This window comes from Brassica napus, chromosome A7 (genome assembly GCF_020379485.1).
Source record: "Brassica napus cultivar Da-Ae chromosome A7, Da-Ae, whole genome shotgun sequence".
Lineage (NCBI taxonomy): Eukaryota > Viridiplantae > Streptophyta > Magnoliopsida > Brassicales > Brassicaceae > Brassica > Brassica napus.
In genome coordinates, this window is record NC_063440.1 from 11,401,532 (window position 1) to 11,420,845 (window position 19,314).

Genomic DNA, 19,314 nt, shown 5'->3' on the forward strand with positions numbered 1-19,314 from the left:
CGCGTCCATGGAAGGGCGATTCTCGCTTCTGAACCGGAGTCGGGTACGGAAGCGCGTCGAAACGCCCGGAAGCGTGAGAGAAGCACGACTCTATTAGACTATATGAACCGTCCGGTTAACACTGTTAGTTAAACCGAGACCTTTACTATAAATACTAAACCAGATTGTAACAAACTCTTGATGAAATCAATAATACAAAAGTTCATCTTCTTCTTCTTTTCTCTCTACTTCTCGAGCTCTGTTTCTGAATTTAATATGCTATCAGAGCTTGTGCTCTTCTCTTCTCTCATTGTATTTTTTTTTATATGACATAATATAACATATTAGGTAATAAACTTATTCTTAAAAGTGTTAAATTTTTATTTTTGGCAAAGATGATATATCTATTAGAAAAGTATTTTCATTATAATTGTATATACGTTTTTTTTAAAAAAAAAAAATTTGTCATAGGCCCTAAAACTCTTTGCACGGCACTGCCTGCCATAGCAAGTCTCTCTATCTAGCATACGAACAAATGGCTTCTCCTTCACCTTAGTAAAGCTATAATATATCTTGTTTTACAAATGCTTTCATATAATTGCAAAGACGCTGTTCTATGCTTCTACTATATCTACCAATATTATTAAATCTCTTTGAAGCCCAATACTAATGCATGTAACTCTACGCAAACTCGATATGGCATAGTTTTGCATGAACCTAGTGAGATCAGGCATCACCGTAAAAGAAACCCACCGTACTCTTAACAGTTACGTACGACTACTGTCCATGATTCTATCACTGAGATTCCAAGATTTGTAGAGTTCTACATTGTTCCTATAACTGTTCTTCATTATAGTATAATCATATGATCAAATATAGTAAGGTGATTAAAACCGTGTCCTAAGGCCGACGTGCAAGAAACTAAGCAAAAACGTGTACCGGATTACACGTGCCAGCTTATATTTCTATACTTGTTTTCAATTAAAAATAAACGAAAAAACCGTTACAACGGTCAAAAGCAAGGGTGGCAAAAGAAATAAAATCTAAAATAGAGACAAAGCTAACGTTTGATGGTGTAAGAGAAAGAGAAGAAAAGAGGAGGAGGAGGAGGGTGATGATGAAGCTATGGAAACGAGCTTCCGGTGCTCTCAAAGACCGGAAAAGCTTGTTCTCCATCAGCTTCTCCCGGAGAACCTCCGTCCGTAACCCTGACCTTGACTCAGCCATCATCCACGCAACCTCTCACGACGACTCATCCGTCGACTACCACCATGCTCACCGTGTCTACAAATGGATCCGCTCCTCTCCTGCAAGCCTCAAGCCTCTTGTCCACTCGCTTTCCTCACGTGTTAACCGGACAAGAAGCTGGATCGTTGCCTTGAAAGCCCTAATGCTCGTCCACGGTGTCCTTTGCTGCAAAGTCCCCTCCCTTCAAGAGATACGTCGCCTCCCTTTCGACCTCTCGGACTTCTCAGACGGTCACTCCCGTCCCAGCAAGACATGGGGCTTCAACGCATTAGTACGAGCCTATTTTTCGTTTCTTGACCAGTACTCTTTCTTTTTATCCGACCAAATACGTTCCCGGAATAGAAAACCTCAGGTAGATTCTGTTAACCAAGAGCTCGAAAGCATCGAGAAGCTTCAGACTCTTCTCCACACCCTTCTCCAAATACGTCCAATGGCTGACAACATGAAGAAGACGCTTATTCTTGAAGCTATGGACTGCGTAGTGATTGAGATTTTCGACATATATGGTAAAATCTGTAGCGGTATAGCCAAGCTTCTAATTAAAATCAGTCCAGCTGCTGGAAAAGCAGAAGCTGTGATGGCTCTTAAGATTGTAAAGAAGGCTACATCTCAAGGAGAAGACCTAGCTCTCTACTTTGAGTTTTGCAAAAAGTTTGGGGTCTCAAACGCGCATGAAGTCCCAAAGTTTGTCAGAATCCCGCAAGAAAACATTGAGGCAATGGAGAAAGCCATTAAAGGAGTTGAAGAAAGAGAGGAGACAAAGGAGGATGAGGAGGAGGTAGTAGTGGAAGAAAAGAGTATCATATTAGCTGAGAGACCAGAGTTTCAGACCATCATAACCGATAAATGGGAGGTTTTTGAAGACGACTATTGTTTCACATGTAATGATATTAAAGAAACTGATCAACCTAGAAACTACAACGTGGATCCCAGTTTGTTGCCTCTTATAGTTATCGACGAGCCAGTTTACTTGACTCACACGTTACCTGATTTGATTACTTTCTAATTGCAATTTGATCAGGTTCTTTCTTTTTTATTACTTTGTTCTCTTCTGTATTTTTCTTCCTTTTTGTTGAATATGCGGATGATAATAAACGTTAGATATTATCTCAAATTTTCCAAATTTATTCAGCAATAAAAAAGGTTTTTAACATTGAGCTTCTGCAGACAATCGTTTGCGACGGTCTTAAAGCCGATCAAATTTTTTTTGTAACAGATTTGACATTGTAGATTTGCTTTAAATACCGTAGAATGGATCAAGAAGTAAAAATTGTAATGACCAAGCGGTAAACAAGATTAACATTGTTGTAATGCTAGGATTAAGATATGTTTCAGTGAAGAATAGGGAGACAATTTGATATTCTACAAACACTAAAAGCAACAAAACTTTGACATAAAACACCCAACCCAAAACCACAGAGAACAAGCAGAGTTGATCAAAATCTTGGTTTTTTTTAGGAAGTTTCAACGTCTGAGAGATCCAAACCTTCTCGGTAAAGCTCAAAGTCACTAGGGCTCCATCTGCAGACTAAGTTGAGTTTGAACGTAGCCAACTTGATTCCTAACAGACGCTGCATTTATTATATAAACAAAGTATATGAGCAAAATTTTATGAAAACAAATGAAAGGAAATGATTTTAAAATACAAATTCTTATTTACCAAGATGCGGGAAGATTCTGGCGAAAGAGGCTTTCCTTCTTCACAAACTACAAAGTCGGATAATAACTCAACCGTACCTACATAATGAAACAGCAAAAGATCTTAACATTCTTTCGAAAAAAATTTTCTTTCCAACTAGTGTAGTACAAGAGAAGAGAGAGAAGGAAACTAAAAGTGGCAATGTTACAAACCTTTGTTGAGCCGAACAGGCATACCCTGCTTCCTTAGAAACGGTTCCATCTCATGTGTGAACTGTTCTAGAGGACCTTCTTTCAGTTCAACCTAATCAATCAGTTTTACCAAAACAGAGTTGTTCAGTTCTTGAAATAACAGTTGAGCTTATTTATTTATCTATTCTATAAACAAATATAAATAAGGTGGTACTAGTTCTAATCACAAACCGTTTCTACTGCAGTGCTCCCAGTCCTTGAAAAGTCAGAATCCTCATAAGCGTTAAATAAGCTGCAATAATAATAACCAGAAGAAGCATACAGTTTAATAATCCCTTCACTGTTGTTTCACACCAAAGCAAAATAGGAAAATGGTAAAGAAGGCTTCAGAGAGAAAGATGATACCTTTTGACCTCTTCCTTTGGCATATCAGTAACAAGAAGTCCAGCATCACCATGAAGCAGCTGAAAAAAACATTCCACAACATATGTATAAAAAAAAAAGACCAAGTAATATAAAACAACTACTGTCAAAACGAAGGGTACACAAACCTTGGAGGCTTTAAAGATGCCAGGACAGATTTCATCAGAAGCAGAACGACCGAGAGCAACCTGCATCACTTTGTTCGAACCAAGGAAGAACCTGAACCAATAAGAAGAACCAAATGATATATAATCCCAGTTACATTTTAGCAACACCCATCTATTCATGACTACAGAAACAAAGAGACTGACCTTCCATTGTGCCTAAACTGTTGTCTGAACTCCTTGAATTTGATGTTTCTCATGTTTTCAAACGAGAAAACATATACAGACGAATATTTCTCGACAGCCTCTCTGATTCCATTTACAATACACTCCTTGTGCTCCCTTCCTTTCTTCTTTGTCTTTGACAAAGTAACTGCAACAACAAGTAAACAACAAAACTTGCGAACCATTCACCACTTGATTTGACCATATAAGCAAAGATTTAGGTTTTATTGAAAAGGGATCCACTAAAAACCTAACAAAACCCTAGACGGCGGCTACAAAACTCACAGGAGCTCCCACAGATCAGTATCGTTTTCAGACAATACAACCATGAAAGAGTGAAGGAAGAAAGAGGTCTCACCTGGTCTGTCTCGCTTTGATTTAGGCATATCTTCTAGGGTTTCAGATGGGAGCAGCCAAAGTGAACAGCTTTGCTTCTTTCACTTTTCTTCAGACAAAACAGAAGCCCTTGTTGTTTCCTACTCTGTTTTAGTTCGGTTTGTAATTCGGACCCCTAACTCAACCCGACTCGGATACGGCCCATTTAGATAGATATGGCCCATTGTGTGTTGCCTTCGAGGGATGGACATAGGCTTTTGGATTTTTTTTATTTCCTCAAATTTACAGACATAGGTGTAGTTGCTGATCGTGTTGTGTATCAGATCTTTTAAATTATGCTAATGAATTTCAGTTTGGAAAAAAAAAGCAGAATAAAAAGTTTTGAGTGATAAACATTTGGTCTTAGTTCAGAAGGATACAGAAGTGAAATATAAAACAACATACAGTAACTTGCTATCCAATATCATCTAGGAAAATGTTCTCTCGGCGTGGGCGAAGGTTCCTCCTGCTACGTATCCTGACTATTTCCTCATCTGATTCTAAGCCATATGCACTCATCACATCGTTACGGTCCTCCGAAATCTCCAACCTTAGCCATTCCATCTCCACAGCAGGGTCTATTTCACGCGGATGTGCACAAGGGTGGTCTTTTTTCATGTGTTTCCTCAGCTCCTTGAAGGTTCCAGCAAAAGAGCACTTCTCCTGCATACAGCTCCTCTTCTTAAGATTCAGACCATCTCTTGCAGGCTGTACAATAGTCCAACCTTTGACCTGGCCTCTGCACAGCGGGCACTTTAAATTGGCCTTAGTCTTCTTATACTGATCAAAGCAATTGGAATAACGGAAGCTAGTTCCACACATGTAAGGACGGCAACCTTTGTCATGAGATGAACATAGGAGAAGAACAGCATTGTGAGGACACTCCATACAAACCGTACATACCGCATCTGCCCACTCGTTCTTCTCCATTACATTTGGAGATTTTTTTTCTTATAAAAACAACACCTGAACAAGTACTCACCATTAAGCAAAAGACCTTTATATATAACAATAAATAGATTTCTAAATAATCAAAAGGCCAATACAGCTACTACTATTAAACCTACAGATTTTTTTTTTTTAAATTGAACATTCATCATTTACGGCAAAACCTTGTCTTATTATTGTATTAACACTAGGAAAGAAATAATCACGACAAGACCTTGTCTTACTACTTTAAACCCTAAGAAAGAGAGACCAGAAAGTTTGAAGGATACAAATATCAATCAAAGCAAAGCAGATTGAAGTATTACAATGCATAGAGTGGACAGACCAAGTCGTGTTTGGTCAACAGAGTTGAAGAGGACCAGATAAAAGATGAAAGACGTGCCAACACGTTACATGACTCTCTAAAGCAAACATTCTTCACCCAAAAATATTCATGTGAATCATTTAGTAAACAGCTAAGAATAAACCATATTCATCTTCTTCACGAAACATTGATTCACACGGCTGCGAGCAAAACTGCTTTGACGCATGTCAGATCCCACAACAAATTCTAAATACAAACACGAACGAGATCGCCATACATACAATACACGCAGAGAATGGAGACAAAAGGACAACGAAAACAAACGGCAAGTGTGGCTCCTACCATGTATAACCACGACGATGAAATTTAAACAGTGGAGAATTGAGGGAGCGAAGGAATGTTAGGGTTACGATTCCGGCGACGGGAAGATGAGCACCTTTGACGGCCTCTCTCCTGACGTTACGTGTAGTGGACGATAGAGCATCTCACCGCCACGCGCCTATCCTTTTAATGCTTTAAGGCCCATTAAGGGTATGGGCTAAGGATTTATGTTAATGCATCCGAGGATTAGCATAATTAGACATCTCAAGTAGGGGTCGACATTGTTTGGTCTTAGCCTGAAGCTCAAAATGTTCGTTGTTCTTTTTAGTTTAGATGATAGCTCGAGGGTAGGGTACACACTCTTCGTAACTTGTATGGGTAATAATAATACACTAGGTAGAGACCCGCGCCTTGCGCGGGGTGAAAATGTTTAAAAAATAATTTTGGTTATGATACATTATAGACAACATGTACAATATGTAATGTTCAACCCATCAATTTAATTTAATACGTAACACATATATTTTACTCCCTCCATACACAAATATTTTTTATATTTAAAACTAAAAAATAAATTTAGATTTAGAAATTTGAGTGGTAAACATTATTAGAAAACAAATAAAACTAACCAAACTTAATATATAAACATACGTATTTAATTTTTTTTAATATATGTATAAATCTTAAAACATCAATTTTATTTTTTAAATCCAGAGAAAGTATCGTATATTCTGGTAACACAATTTAAGACTATTAACTGATACAAAAATCCGTACCAATCATAACTTAAATTGTTGAAGTGCCATTATCAATTACTCACCTATAAATTTTTTTTATATAAATGATATATATATATAAAAGTAATACAATTTTTTATGATGGCATCCTTATATTTTCAAACATTTAAAATTAATATATTCGAGATGACTAACTTTAACACCTGTTTAGGTAGCAAAGAAGTTTCGTCAGATGTCCTTCGGAACCAGAATCAGAATTAGAATTTTGTGGAAGCTCTCTGAATCTCGCTTAACTTATTAGTATTTCTATAATTAAAATATTTGTGAATTATTCAAAATAATAAATTTGATAATATTTTTATAAGCTTAATCTTAGCATTTTTATAATTAAAATAAGAAGTCAACTAAATGGAATAAAATTATTAAAAATGAAGAAGTGTTAACTTTTTCATTTTGAATCATATATATTTACTCATAATTTTATAAAATCATTTTATGCTATATATATATATATTGTTGGATATATATTTCGAACACGTACCCGCTTTATAATTTTTTAAAAAAAATCTCACTTTTATGTTTCCATACGATTCCACTTCCACGTAGCTACTTTCGTTTCTAACATAGGCACTTGTATTCTGAAATATCTTATGCATATATTGATATTATACCATACATGGCTGTTCTTTAATTTGCAGACCAAAAATATACTTTTTTGAGCAAAATTATCGGCTGCAGTAAATATTATCTTTACTTGAGTAAATATCTAAAATACCATTCTCAAGCACTAATTCAGTTGATTCTTTGAGGACACTCCTATCACATGCACCTGTACGCATCTTCACTTCATCCCTTGCTCCCTTGTTGATCCAACCGGCTTGGAAATCATAACTGTTTGGTCCAGGACTTGTTATGAAATTTAATGGGCTCAGCAGAAATCATGGGCTCTTTTGAGTTGAAGAAACTTGCTCAATATTTAAAAAATTAGTGACCCTACTCCTCTATCTCACTCATTTGTCGGCAAGACTATAAGACAATTGACCATCTCCAATATCTAGAACTTTCGGATAAGGGAATGAGGGTACTTCGGACAAAAATCAAGATGTTTGATGTAAACCAGCTCTTTTGAGATTCTTACCCACATGATTTTTCTTTCTCTCTATAGGATCTTTAGTTTCAGTTTGTCTAAATCTGCCTTCTTCTTCCTCTGTAATGCAAAGAGATGACTCGCTCAAGGATCCAACACCCTCCTCGTCCGTGATGATGAGACGACACCATTCTGGACGTGTTTTCTCCATCTCCTCCTGCTCCATCATTCTTCTTGTTGTCCATGTCCTTGGAACCCGATACAGGTCCAGATACGAAAGACATCAATCAATTCAACTCGCTTCTCCCTCAAGCCTTGAGACTCCAAGTGTCAAAATATCTGTGCATGTCCCTCTTCCCACTCCTTAATCCATATTTTATAACCAGAAAAGGTAACAAATGTTTGTATTGTAGATAGGAGTAGTTCTGGTTCCTCTCTTGTTGTTTTCTTTCTTAACTATTGTGTACCAATTTTCTTTTAATTTCGTCATCATCCAGGTGGTGGATAGATATAATTTACAATCGCTGGTGATTTCAAAACATCAGGGTCTGGAACATTGAAGCATAACTGATTGATTTTGGTGAAACGCAACTGGAGAGAAAAATTGATATTGGCATAAGGTGCTTACCATAACATCATAGATGAAACAAATGAAAGTCCTTTGAAGGAGAGCGTAACCAGCGAGACCCATTTCACTGTTGTGACCCAAGAAAGCTTGAGCTACCACTACGCAGCCAAACGACATCACTCTGAACAAAGACGATGGTAAAGCTATTCTCCACATCTTACTTATAAAACTCCAGATCTTTTTTGTTAGTTAGATACTGTTTCTCCTCTGTTCTATCTCTGGCCCATTTAGCAGTCTCTCTTCCATTTCTACAATCAAAAGAAAATATATTATAATTATTATTTATATGAACACATGCCACAAAGATAAATTAAGCTTCTCTCAGTTTCATCCTAGTTCCAGAAGAAAATTAAACAGAAGAGAACCATTTTTTTTGTTTTGAGAACCCAGGGAAACAAATTATTACCCAGAATACCATTCTTAACATTTTTTCTTTCAGTTAACTTAATAATCGATCAAAAAAAACAAACCAGTGAATATAATATTTTCTCTGTTTCAACTTGTCAATTAAGTCAATCTAACAATCGTTGTTGTATTTGTTTCATTATAGTTATGAGCAAGAGATTTTACCTGATTGCTTCACACAGTATTCAACAGGGAGCTTCTCTTAACTATGTGTCCATGCCTCTTTATGTTTCAAGTACATGGACGGCACCAGATTGAAAGGTTAGCATCAGAATTTCTAAGTAATTGTGTAATTGTTTGGGACAGATTCAAGCACACCTGCTATACTTTATCTTACAAACCACTCATTAGGCTAAAAGTAAACAATTGCGTTCACAAAATAAATCTTACTGAAAGTATGTAAAAAAATACCATATAAAAAATATAACACACAAACTCTATAATGAAACTGCAAAAAAAAATTGGATAAGAAGCTGAAATGTTTGTTCAAACCTTGGTAACTCACTTTTATATGCGGTGCTTGGAATCTTACATAAAAATAGATTTATCTTTATAAGGTTTTGTATTGTAAGAAGACATATATAGTGACTCACTTATAGAATTAATATGTATATATACATATAGACAATGTGATAAATTATAATATTGAATAATCAAAGCACGACATATAAAATCACCGGCTTTTAGCAAGAGATTTAATTTAGATTGATGCGGTCAATCATATCTTACCAAAATTGTAAGTTATCAGCTTATATATTTTGATTGTCCGTGCATACAAAGTTTCACATTAACAAAATTATATATTTGCTTTCTTAACACATATTCGAAAATAATGGCATAATTAACTGAGGAGAGATTCACTCTGCACACAAAATATAACTCAAGGTCACGTGAATGATGTGAACATATGAGCTAAAACATACAGATAAGATAGGGAACGATAACCGAATCATAGAATGTAATATAACAAATCATAATTTCAAATATATGTTGTTTGAGTTGAACAGCTTCTCTATTGTATGAGTTACTTTTTATTTTTGTTTCAGAAATATTAAACAATAACATGAGATGTGCACAAGTGTGTAAATTCAACGGTAGAGTTCGTGAGTATTGTTCGTCATAACATGCTTGTATAATGGAGTAAGTGTCTTTGGTACGTGTAAATTCATTAGTTTATCTTGATGAATAAGACTTGGAAATGTTAATGTCAAAATGTCTCCAAGTACAATGGAATAAAACTTGGAGACATCTTGGATCCAATTCCTTAGGAGAACTGGTGCCAATAGGTGTGATAGGAAGCTTAAGTTTAGTTGTAAAAAATATGTTTGTATAGACCAATATGACATATCGTTTTGAACAGGTATGGTAATAAGCTTGAGTTTAATTATCGAGACTAGGCTTGTATAGAGCAATATGACATTATTTTGAACCGAAAGACATATTGTCATGAACAAACGTAACTACAGTATAATGTCATTCTACTTAATTGGGAAACGTTTTGTTTATATCGTAGGTGAGAATGAATAAGTCGAGTTCTTCTGCTGGAGTGGGTTCCATTGTAAAACATGTCGAGTCGAGCTTTAGAGATTATATACGAAGTTGTGGTGGAGAAAACCGGTTAACAAAGCTTGACGATTGAAGTGAGTTATTGACTTATTTTATGTACCGTGTAATGTCCTATGTTAAAGAAAAAATGTGTAATAGGTACCAATGGCAATACTTGTAAATATCCTAGTAATTAAAGACTTATTAACTAAAATTGATGAGGAGAGCTGTGAGCTTGCCACATCAGCAAAAATGGCAAAATTGTTATTAATCTACCAAAGCAAGGTTACTCTTACCAATTGCTTCTCTATTAATAATAAGGGGATGAGAAATCATCACAAAAACTACGAGAATCTTTGTGATTTACAACAGCTGTGTGGTTCTTCCTCCTGTGATCTCGAAAATGATTTATAGGGGTGTCAAGAATACGATCTTGGAAGCAATTTCGTACCCTCTTGTCTCTTTGTATCACTTAATCTTTGTGTAATGTTGCTTTGGTTGCTCTACCTTGTTTTTATTTTTTTTTGCCGAGTTAGAGTATTTCTTAGATTCTACTTTATAAAATCTGAGCATCATTAATATAATATTAGCATTATTAGCAAAAAAAAAACTTACGAGAATCAAATGTGTATATAAAACATATAAAACAAACATGACATGTCAACAAGAAAAACAAAAGTAATTAACTAATACACGTACATTAAACACTACGTACACAAACAAGATACTGAAACGGTTTGAACATCTATATATAAAATAAACACTGAGCAACACTCTTATAGTTTTAAATTTACTTATATCTAAACGTAATGTTTTCTTTCTTGACAACATATTTGAAAATGAACTTTAAAACGAATTGTAGTAAGGAATCTCTCTCTCTCTCTCTCTCTCTCTCTCTCTCTCTCTCTCTCTCTCTCTCTCTCTCTCTCTCTCTCTCTCTCTCTCTCTCTCTCTCTCTCTCTCTCTCTCTCTCTCTCTCTCTCTCTCTCTCTCTCTCTCTCTCTCTCTCTCTCTCTCTCTCTCTCTCTCTCTCTCTCTCTCTCTCTCTCTCTCTCTCTATCTCTATCTCTATCTCTCTCTCATATCTTTTAGAGAGAGAGAGAGTGCGATTTGGGTTCTCGTCGGTTTTGTTCCAACGTTCTCTTCCGGTTTCTTTCGGTGTTATCCGATCGGATCAGATTCCAGCGTCACATCTTAACTCTCAATTTTTGTCCGGCTTTTGTCTCTGTCATCTTTGCCTTCTTCTCCGGCGATGGCGGTTGGCTTTTGTCTCCGCGTCACACCCTTCTCTGGTGTTGTCGGCGGCTTTCCTTCGGGTTCTTCCCAGCTTGATGCATCTTTGCTTCTGGTGGTTCCCTTGCTCAGTCAACTCTCTTTCTTCAACTTCGACTGTTCTTTTCTTTCCCGAGTTGGGTTGTTTCATCTTTGGGCTTATTCGAATTAACAAAGATGACAGGTTTTCTTCAAGGAAAGTCGAATTTTTTAGATCAATTGAAGATGATTGTATTTTCATTTTGAATCGTAGATCTGGTGGGCGTTTATGGGTTTCAATTAAGATTGCTCCGGTTGAACCTTTTCTTCGTCGATTCATTTTTGCCGTCAGCGAGATTCCGACGCTCCTCCTCTGTATCACCGGCAGTGGAAAGTGGAGCTTCATCTTGATGTGTGTGTGCATGGTCGATGGGTGTCTGTACACGTGTAGGACAATGTGTCCTTTCCTCTTCAATGGTTTCTGCTTGTGGACTTAGGCCTCAAGTGTTATGTAAACTCGACATGTATGTTCATCTTCGTTTTAATGTTTGCTTTGTCCTTTTTGGGTTTTTTAGCTTTAGCCAATTCTTTTGGTTTTTTATTGTAAAGATGTAGGGTTTTGCCTCTGTTGGACTTTGTCCCACGTAATAAAACCCAGGAAGAAAAAGAAAAACCGAATTGTAGTAAGGCAATTTGAAAGACTAGTCAAGGTTTAGTCAATGTTACGGAAGAAATAAAAAATGTAACTTCAAAGATAATGCTAATTTTTCTTGTAGTCTTTTTAAATAAAGATATGTTGGTGTCACAGAATCAAAACAGTGAAGAAGAAAACAATACTTTTAAAGGGGGCATGTAGGTTTCGAACCCCAGTCTTAGTGGGGGCAAAAAAAACAGGATTTGGCCAACTAAGTTACAGATACCTGTAATTTTTTTTTATTTTATGAAATTTTAAATTTATTGATCAATCATGTAAAGAACTACATTTACAAAAGAATCAGACTAGAATATACTTGTGTAAAGTAAATAAAAGGAGTCTAAATGTCATCTAGCTTGTTACTTGGAACCATCTTTGTAGGAGGCCAACATATTTATGTTGGTATCCATACTTCAGAGAGATAATTCTAGTTCTCATCATCTTGTCGATAGTCTTATGCATCTGCTCAGGCGTCGTCCATTTACCCTGGTGACGTCTCACGTTTCTCTCTTTCCAGACGTGGTAGATGACCATTTGAAAAACCATTTTGATAAGAATGGAATCAAGTCTGTTCAGCCTGTTGCGCTTGATCGCATTGAGAGTAAGGGACCAGTATGGATTAGTCCGCCGACCAAAGAAGCCCCTCACTAACCTTTCCCATACCGTGTAAGAATATGGACAATCAAAGAACAAGTGATCTCGAGTCTCATCCCTTTCTCCACACAGTCCACAGCTTTGTGTGATTCCCCAAGCCCTATGTCTCCTGTAGCAAGCCTGTTGAGCACTGCTAGCCACGTAATGAATGAATACCTAGGAATGCTTTGCGTGAACCAAACCACCTTACTCCAACCAACCTTTGCTTTCTTGGGTCTAATCTGGTTCCAAGTGTTAGCCGTTGGGAACATATCCCTGAAACCATCCTCCTTATGCCTCCAAAGTATCAGATCAGTCCCCCTACTAGTATCTGGAAGTGGCTCCGCGAGAATTTGAGTGTTTAAACTCTGAAACCTTCTGCTGCGCTTGTTTCTAAGACTCCAACCGTCCCCTGAAACCACATTGCTCACTAGTGCACTCCTAGGAAGACCCAAATAGGTCGTACCGATGGCTCCAGTAACATCAATCAATCTTCCACTGCCCATCCAATTATCGAACCAAAAATATGTGGTTTCTCCATTTCGAACCTCTACTTTCATGAACTCATAAGCCAAATCCCTTAGCTTTAGTAGCTTCCTCCAAATCCATGAACCTTTGGAATCATCTCTCACGTCCCAAAAAGAGCTTTGTCTGAGTAGATAGTGCTTTATTCACTTCAGTTGAGAATTGTCAACTAATTGAAAGTTAAAAATGTGAAGCCAGAAATGATACATGTTAACAGCTGAAGAAATTAATATATAACCAAAAAAAAAATTCATTCTATAAGGAAACTTTTAAAAAAATTATACATACCAAAGTTCATGATTTTTTTTGTAATCTATAAATAGATTGGATACAGAAACTATCATATTAATTATAATGTTATATTACCTCTTCAACAACTATTTTGGGTTTTAAATTTTTTTTTTAAATTGTGTGTGATATAAAAAGTTTATTGTTTGTGAATTGAATCTATTGTACTAATTAAATTTTTTTTTTTACTTTTTGTATGTTTATATTGTATGTATTTGAAATTTCATAACTTTATTTTTTTATAATACTAATTTTGATTTTTTTTTTAAAAAATAGGTAAGAATATAAATTAAATAGAAAAGAAAAATTATGAAAACTACGTTATGTTAGTGCTTAGGTTAACTATAATCATAATTATTATTAACATGTATTTATAGATTATAAAAGATAAGAATATGAATTATAAATAGTGATGTATATTGTTGAATTTTATTAAATAAAATCATTATAAATGTTAAAATGAAATAGATGTTAAATAAGTAAGTGAAAAAAAATGAACGTAATGTTAAATATACAAAACCGTTGTACATGATCTTATTATTAGATCCAACTCTCATGATGTCAAAAGAGAACAAGATCAAACTACACTCTGACGCAAATATAAGCCATCCATTAACTCAGGGATAGTCTTTAGATTCTAAAGCTAACTCTAATGGGACACCAAAATACCATATTTGGAATAAATTCATCTTCGATGAAATACTAAAAATTATACTATATTATCAAATTTGGTATTGCATTCCCTGTCTACACGTTTATGCATAATTAGCGATATACCAAAAATCACTATTATATACTGTACATTTTCTCTAATGTCTCCGCTACCCCTATTATTTCTATCTATCATAGACTTCATATTGTGTCTTCTCTCTCTCCACAAACTCCATTTCTCTCTCTCCACAAACTCCATTTCAGACACGATGTTGTCGGAGCTGAAGTTGTTTGTAGCTGCTTTGAGGTCGGAGAAAGAGAACTCAGAGAAAGACGGGATCCCTCCTCCTCCAGCTACACCACCATCTCCGCCGCCGTTATCAGCCGTCGTAACGCCGCCGTGGTGGTTTTCAGTCACTTGCGTCGGTTGAGCTCCATCTTTCTCAAGCGGCTGGTGTTCGCCCGGACACATGGATTCACAACAACCCATTGAAATTTCTGGAACTCTTTCTCTCACGACAGAAACAAAGCGAGTCGGAAAGTGTTTTTCTTTTGTTTCTTGTAAATAGAGAGAGAAAGAAAGTAAGAGAAGAAGGAGACAATGTAAAGGAGATTAACGTAATTTTACATTCTTATTTAATACTGTAGACTGCAAACTTTTACTGTTATGGCATTTACAACTTCTTTTTGGGTTTTCAACCAATTGACTCTTTGGTATAAATTGAATAGTGTTACACCAAATTTAGTATAACACTATTCATCACACCAAATATTTAATATTCATATTTTATTGTGCTTCATTAATATTATAGTTCAATTACTATTATTAATTGGTTCAATTTGTAACTAAAAAATTATATTGTATTATTTTTCTTTTTAATAATTTTTACATTACAAAATATTTTTATATTATTTTTGAGTAAAAAATCACTAAATGATTATTATCATTTACTTTACATTATCAAAACTAAAATATCATAGAACATTATATTTTATTATAATAATATCAAAATTTTAATTAGTAATTTTAAAAATATAAAAATTGATAATATAGGCTGAATAAGATTAAAATGCATATTAATTGGTATGTGCTTTTCATAATTAATAGTTTATAATTTTTAGTTTTTATATACAATAAATATATACAATAATAATATTGTTAAACCAAAAATATAAATATAAATAAATTATATAAACTTAAAATTACAAAAGTTTAACAAAAATAATATCTAAGTGTGATAAAATAGTTATTTATCAATTATAATAATAAAAAATTATTAAAACTTTAAAACATAAAATAATATATAATATTACTTTAGATGTAATACTTGGTGTTATGGTCCTGAATAACAAAAAAAATATGATACTAAAACATTAAATTTGGTATAATTTCAACATCAAATTTGGTGTCATGGTTGGAGATGTCCTACGGAATATATACGATTTAATAAAAAATAAATTGTTTCATAAATTTGAAGATTTATATTTATGTAAAGAGAAATATTATAGGATAGTTATATAATGTTTTTGTCATAAATTTATCAAATAAAGATCAAAATAACCAAAATAAAATTTATTAAATAGATGAAAGGCACTTATATCCATAAGTTTGATTAATTTATATTTGAAGGGTGCGATTTGAGAAATAGGCTTTAGAAATTTAAATAATAATAATAATCAATATTTCAAAAAAAAAATTAAAGTAGTTTCAAATTTTTTTTTCAAAACAAACTTTCAATTTTTAAAAAGTAAAATAATAAAGTCAATAAAATTTGAAAAAACTTTTGATTCAACTTTTTTAGAAAATAAAAAAACATTTTTTTCCTTTTTTATTTTTTTCTACTTTTTATTATTTATTTTATATTTATATATATATAAAATAAAGATATAATTATACTTTTTCTTTATAATGAAATTTTGGTCATTGTTTTGTATTCGTTTGGTCAAAATAACTCTTTGTAAAATCGTTTGGAAGATTTTCCCATATGTAAATTATTTTTTATATTTTAAAAATCATATACCGATATTTCAGTTGACTATGCCTAAGACCACATTTGACCCCATGCTATCTATGGCTGGGCATTTTGATTCGTTATTCGTTTATGCAAGTTTGATGTTTACTTCTATTTATTATCATCTACTATATTAAAAATAGAAATAAAATTTTGCACGCAGAAAGTTTGATGTCTTATTTTATTATTGGACTAGGATAAGACCCGCGCCTTGCGCGGGATTAAGTTATTATTTTTATTATATTTTGGAAAATGAAACAATAGTTTGGCTTCATTTGGATTACGGGTGTTCAATGCGGATATCGGGTTGGTTTCGGTTCGGTTCGATTTTTTCGGTATTTGGTTAGTAAAATATAATTACTATTCTAAATCCATATTTACTTTGACTTTAGTCTTTCACATACTATTGAAAGATTTCAACTGGACGACTAAATTGATCAGCCAATCTTGTTGCTTTAAATCATTAGTGTTTATATATATATATATTATTTAGTTTGAATATTTATTAAATAAAAATTCATATGTGTTATATTTTATGATCATTTGTAACTTATTATAACAAAAAAATAATCTATTGATCACAAAATTTTCAGAGTGGGAATATTCAAATTTCTATAATATAAAATTCAAAAAAAAAGAACTAAGATACCAAAATATAACATATAAGAAAAAATATAAATGTTTTTATTATATATTTAATGTGATTTTTTAATATCTTTCAATAATATAAAATTAAAAAAAAGAACTAAGATACCAAAATTGTTATCAAATATTTATTATTCATAATAATTAATTTTCATATATACGTTAATCATATTAGGTAATTTCGTAGCTTCTAATTAAGAAAAGTGCAAAAACAATTTTGGTAGATTATTTATCAATTCGATAGTTAGTTTAATAAAAAATAGAATGTAAGTCAAGATGGACCAACCTATTTTTCTAAGAATAGTATATTTTATATAGTCATTTATTAAATGAGAATTTATAATCATACAGTTCTATGATCATTCATATCATTTTATAACTGAATATTTAAATCATCGATAACAAAATTTTCAATGTGAAATCTTTAATAAGTTTATAATTTATAAATGTTTTTGAAAATTCACTGAAAGTTTTAATATTAAAATATTTATGTAATCTTATGGTATATAGTATAATCTATATATATATATATGTTTTATTATTAAATGATATTTTTTACTCATATGGTTTTAAAATAATGTGTATCTTCTTATAATATTAAATAAAAGTTCATATTAATACAATTTTATGATCATTTGTAACTTATTATGACAAAAAAAATAATCTATTGATCACAAAATTTTCAGAGTGGGGATCTTCAAATTTCTAATAATTTATAGATGTTTTGAAAAATTCAAAATATAACATATAAGAAAAATTATAAATGTTTTTATTATATATTTAATGTGATTTTTAAATATATTTTAATAATATAAAATTAAAAAAAAGAACTAAGATACAAAAATTGTTATCAAATATTTATTATTCATTATAATTAATTTTCACATATACGTTAATCATATTAGGTAATTTCGTAGTTTTTATTTAAGGAAAGTGCAAAACATTTTTTGGTACGTTATTTATCAATTCGATAGTTAGTTTAATAAAAGGTGTAATATATGTTAAGATGAACCAACCTATTTTTCTAGAAATAGTATATTTTGTATAGTTATTTATTAAATAAGAATTTATAATCATACGGTTCTATGATCGTTCATATCATTTTATAACAAAATATTTAAATCATCGATAACAAAATTTTCAATCTGAAATCTTTAATAAGTTTATAATTTATAAATGTTCTTGAAAATTCATTGAAAGTTTTAATATTAAAATATTTATGTAATCTTATGGTATATAGTATTTAATATATATATATATATATATATTTATTTTATTATTAAATGATATTTTTTACTCATATGGTTTTAAAATCATGTGTATCTTCTTATAATAAAAATGTTAAACCATTGATCATTAATTTTTAACATAATAATTTTAATAGTTTTAGTCATTTATTGTCGTTTTTAAAAATTCAAAATATAACATATACGAAAAAATCTAAATTTTATTTTTATAGCTAATTTGATTGTTTAATTTATTTTAATAATATAAAATTAAACAAAAAAATGATGGAGGAGATATACATTGTTATCAAATCTTTATTATTAAAATCATTAATTGTCATATATATATATTAGTCATTTATGGTAATTCCGTAGGTTTTATTTAAGGAAAGAAAATATCATATCATATCATTATATCATATAGTTTGACCAACTTATGTATCTAACAACATATAAAAATCGAATGTGGACCTACTTATTTTTCAATTGAATGTAATTGACTACCTAATTGAGTGCCACCTATGCATTGGGGCCTCTTTTAATTAATACAAAATTGAGGTTACATCTTTTCAAATGTTCCTCAATTAATATATAAGGGATATTGCCACTTGCACTCTAAGTAAACCATCGGATCTGATAATCTATTTATAATTGTGTTAAACTAGACAAATTTCTAACATAAAATTAATTGGTGATAAATAAAATGATTCATATATCTTATTTATTATTAACGATTTCTTCTAATATTCGATGTGGTATATTTTGTATCTAATATGTTTCTTTGAAATACTGGTTCTTTAATTGTTAATCTCGAAATGTTCGAAAAAAGATCAATGTGTCAATTTTGGACCAGATCGATATGACTCGGATTGGATTAGTGGATCAGACTCTTATATTGGACAAAAAATGAAAGAGAATCCACAAACAAAATTTTCAAATTTGGATATTTACCAAGTGTACATCGCTTTACGCATGTTGCTTATTAACATTAATAACAGAGTTTGTGTCTGGTAAGACACCTAACAAAAGCACGGAGAGCATGCTTAGCACGTGTCAGCACCAACTAAAAATGGTGCTTACATTTATATCTTTATTAAATTTACAACTAAAGTAAAAAAAATTAATAGCACTTGCTATGTTGTTACAATATCATTTTGGCTAAAGTTGTAAAACGCATTACCATTAGCATACGAATGTTCGCGGCACCAATGTACATGTCTCATATTTTGT

At 32.5% G+C, this 19,314-nt stretch overlaps 3 protein-coding genes and 1 long non-coding RNA gene across 6 annotated transcripts; 2 read left to right on the forward strand and 2 right to left on the reverse strand.

The window, feature by feature from the left end:
- The first annotated feature begins 639 nt into the window (after positions 1–639).
- LOC106414713 (putative clathrin assembly protein At1g25240) lies at positions 640–2,380 on the forward strand. The gene has a single exon (XM_013855316.3). It carries the CDS (start codon positions 1,094–1,096, stop codon positions 2,231–2,233), a length of 1,140 nt encoding a protein of 379 aa, XP_013710770.2. The 5' UTR covers positions 640–1,093; the 3' UTR covers positions 2,234–2,380.
- A 99-nt stretch (positions 2,381–2,479) lies between these two features.
- On the reverse strand, positions 2,480–4,318 carry LOC106412206 (mRNA turnover protein 4 homolog). Its single transcript, XM_013853111.3, has 8 exons — positions 4,168–4,318; positions 3,792–3,957; positions 3,609–3,699; positions 3,463–3,521; positions 3,289–3,349; positions 3,079–3,169; positions 2,888–2,964; positions 2,480–2,798 (listed from the first exon to the last, which is right to left on the reverse strand). Exons 1-8 carry the CDS (start codon positions 4,193–4,195, stop codon positions 2,682–2,684), a joined length of 690 nt encoding a protein of 229 aa, XP_013708565.2. The 5' UTR covers positions 4,196–4,318; the 3' UTR covers positions 2,480–2,681.
- A 280-nt stretch (positions 4,319–4,598) lies between these two features.
- On the reverse strand, positions 4,599–5,114 carry LOC106414470. The gene has a single exon (XM_013855120.3). The coding sequence runs from the start codon at positions 5,112–5,114 to the stop codon at positions 4,599–4,601; it is 516 nt and encodes a 171-aa protein (XP_013710574.2).
- A 2,388-nt stretch (positions 5,115–7,502) lies between these two features.
- Positions 7,503–10,458, forward strand: LOC106416277. 3 transcript variants are annotated; one of them, XR_001283113.3, is made up of 5 exons: positions 7,504–7,972; positions 8,079–8,346; positions 8,760–8,875; positions 9,661–9,754; positions 10,128–10,373. It is a non-coding gene; the product is annotated as an uncharacterized LOC106416277 (long non-coding RNA). The 3 variants fall into 3 exon arrangements; XR_001283112.3 differs by lacking the exon at positions 9,661–9,754 and having other exon boundaries at positions 7,503–7,972; XR_007314874.1 differs by having other exon boundaries at positions 8,760–9,754; positions 10,128–10,458.
- The last annotated feature ends 8,856 nt before the right edge of the window (positions 10,459–19,314 follow it).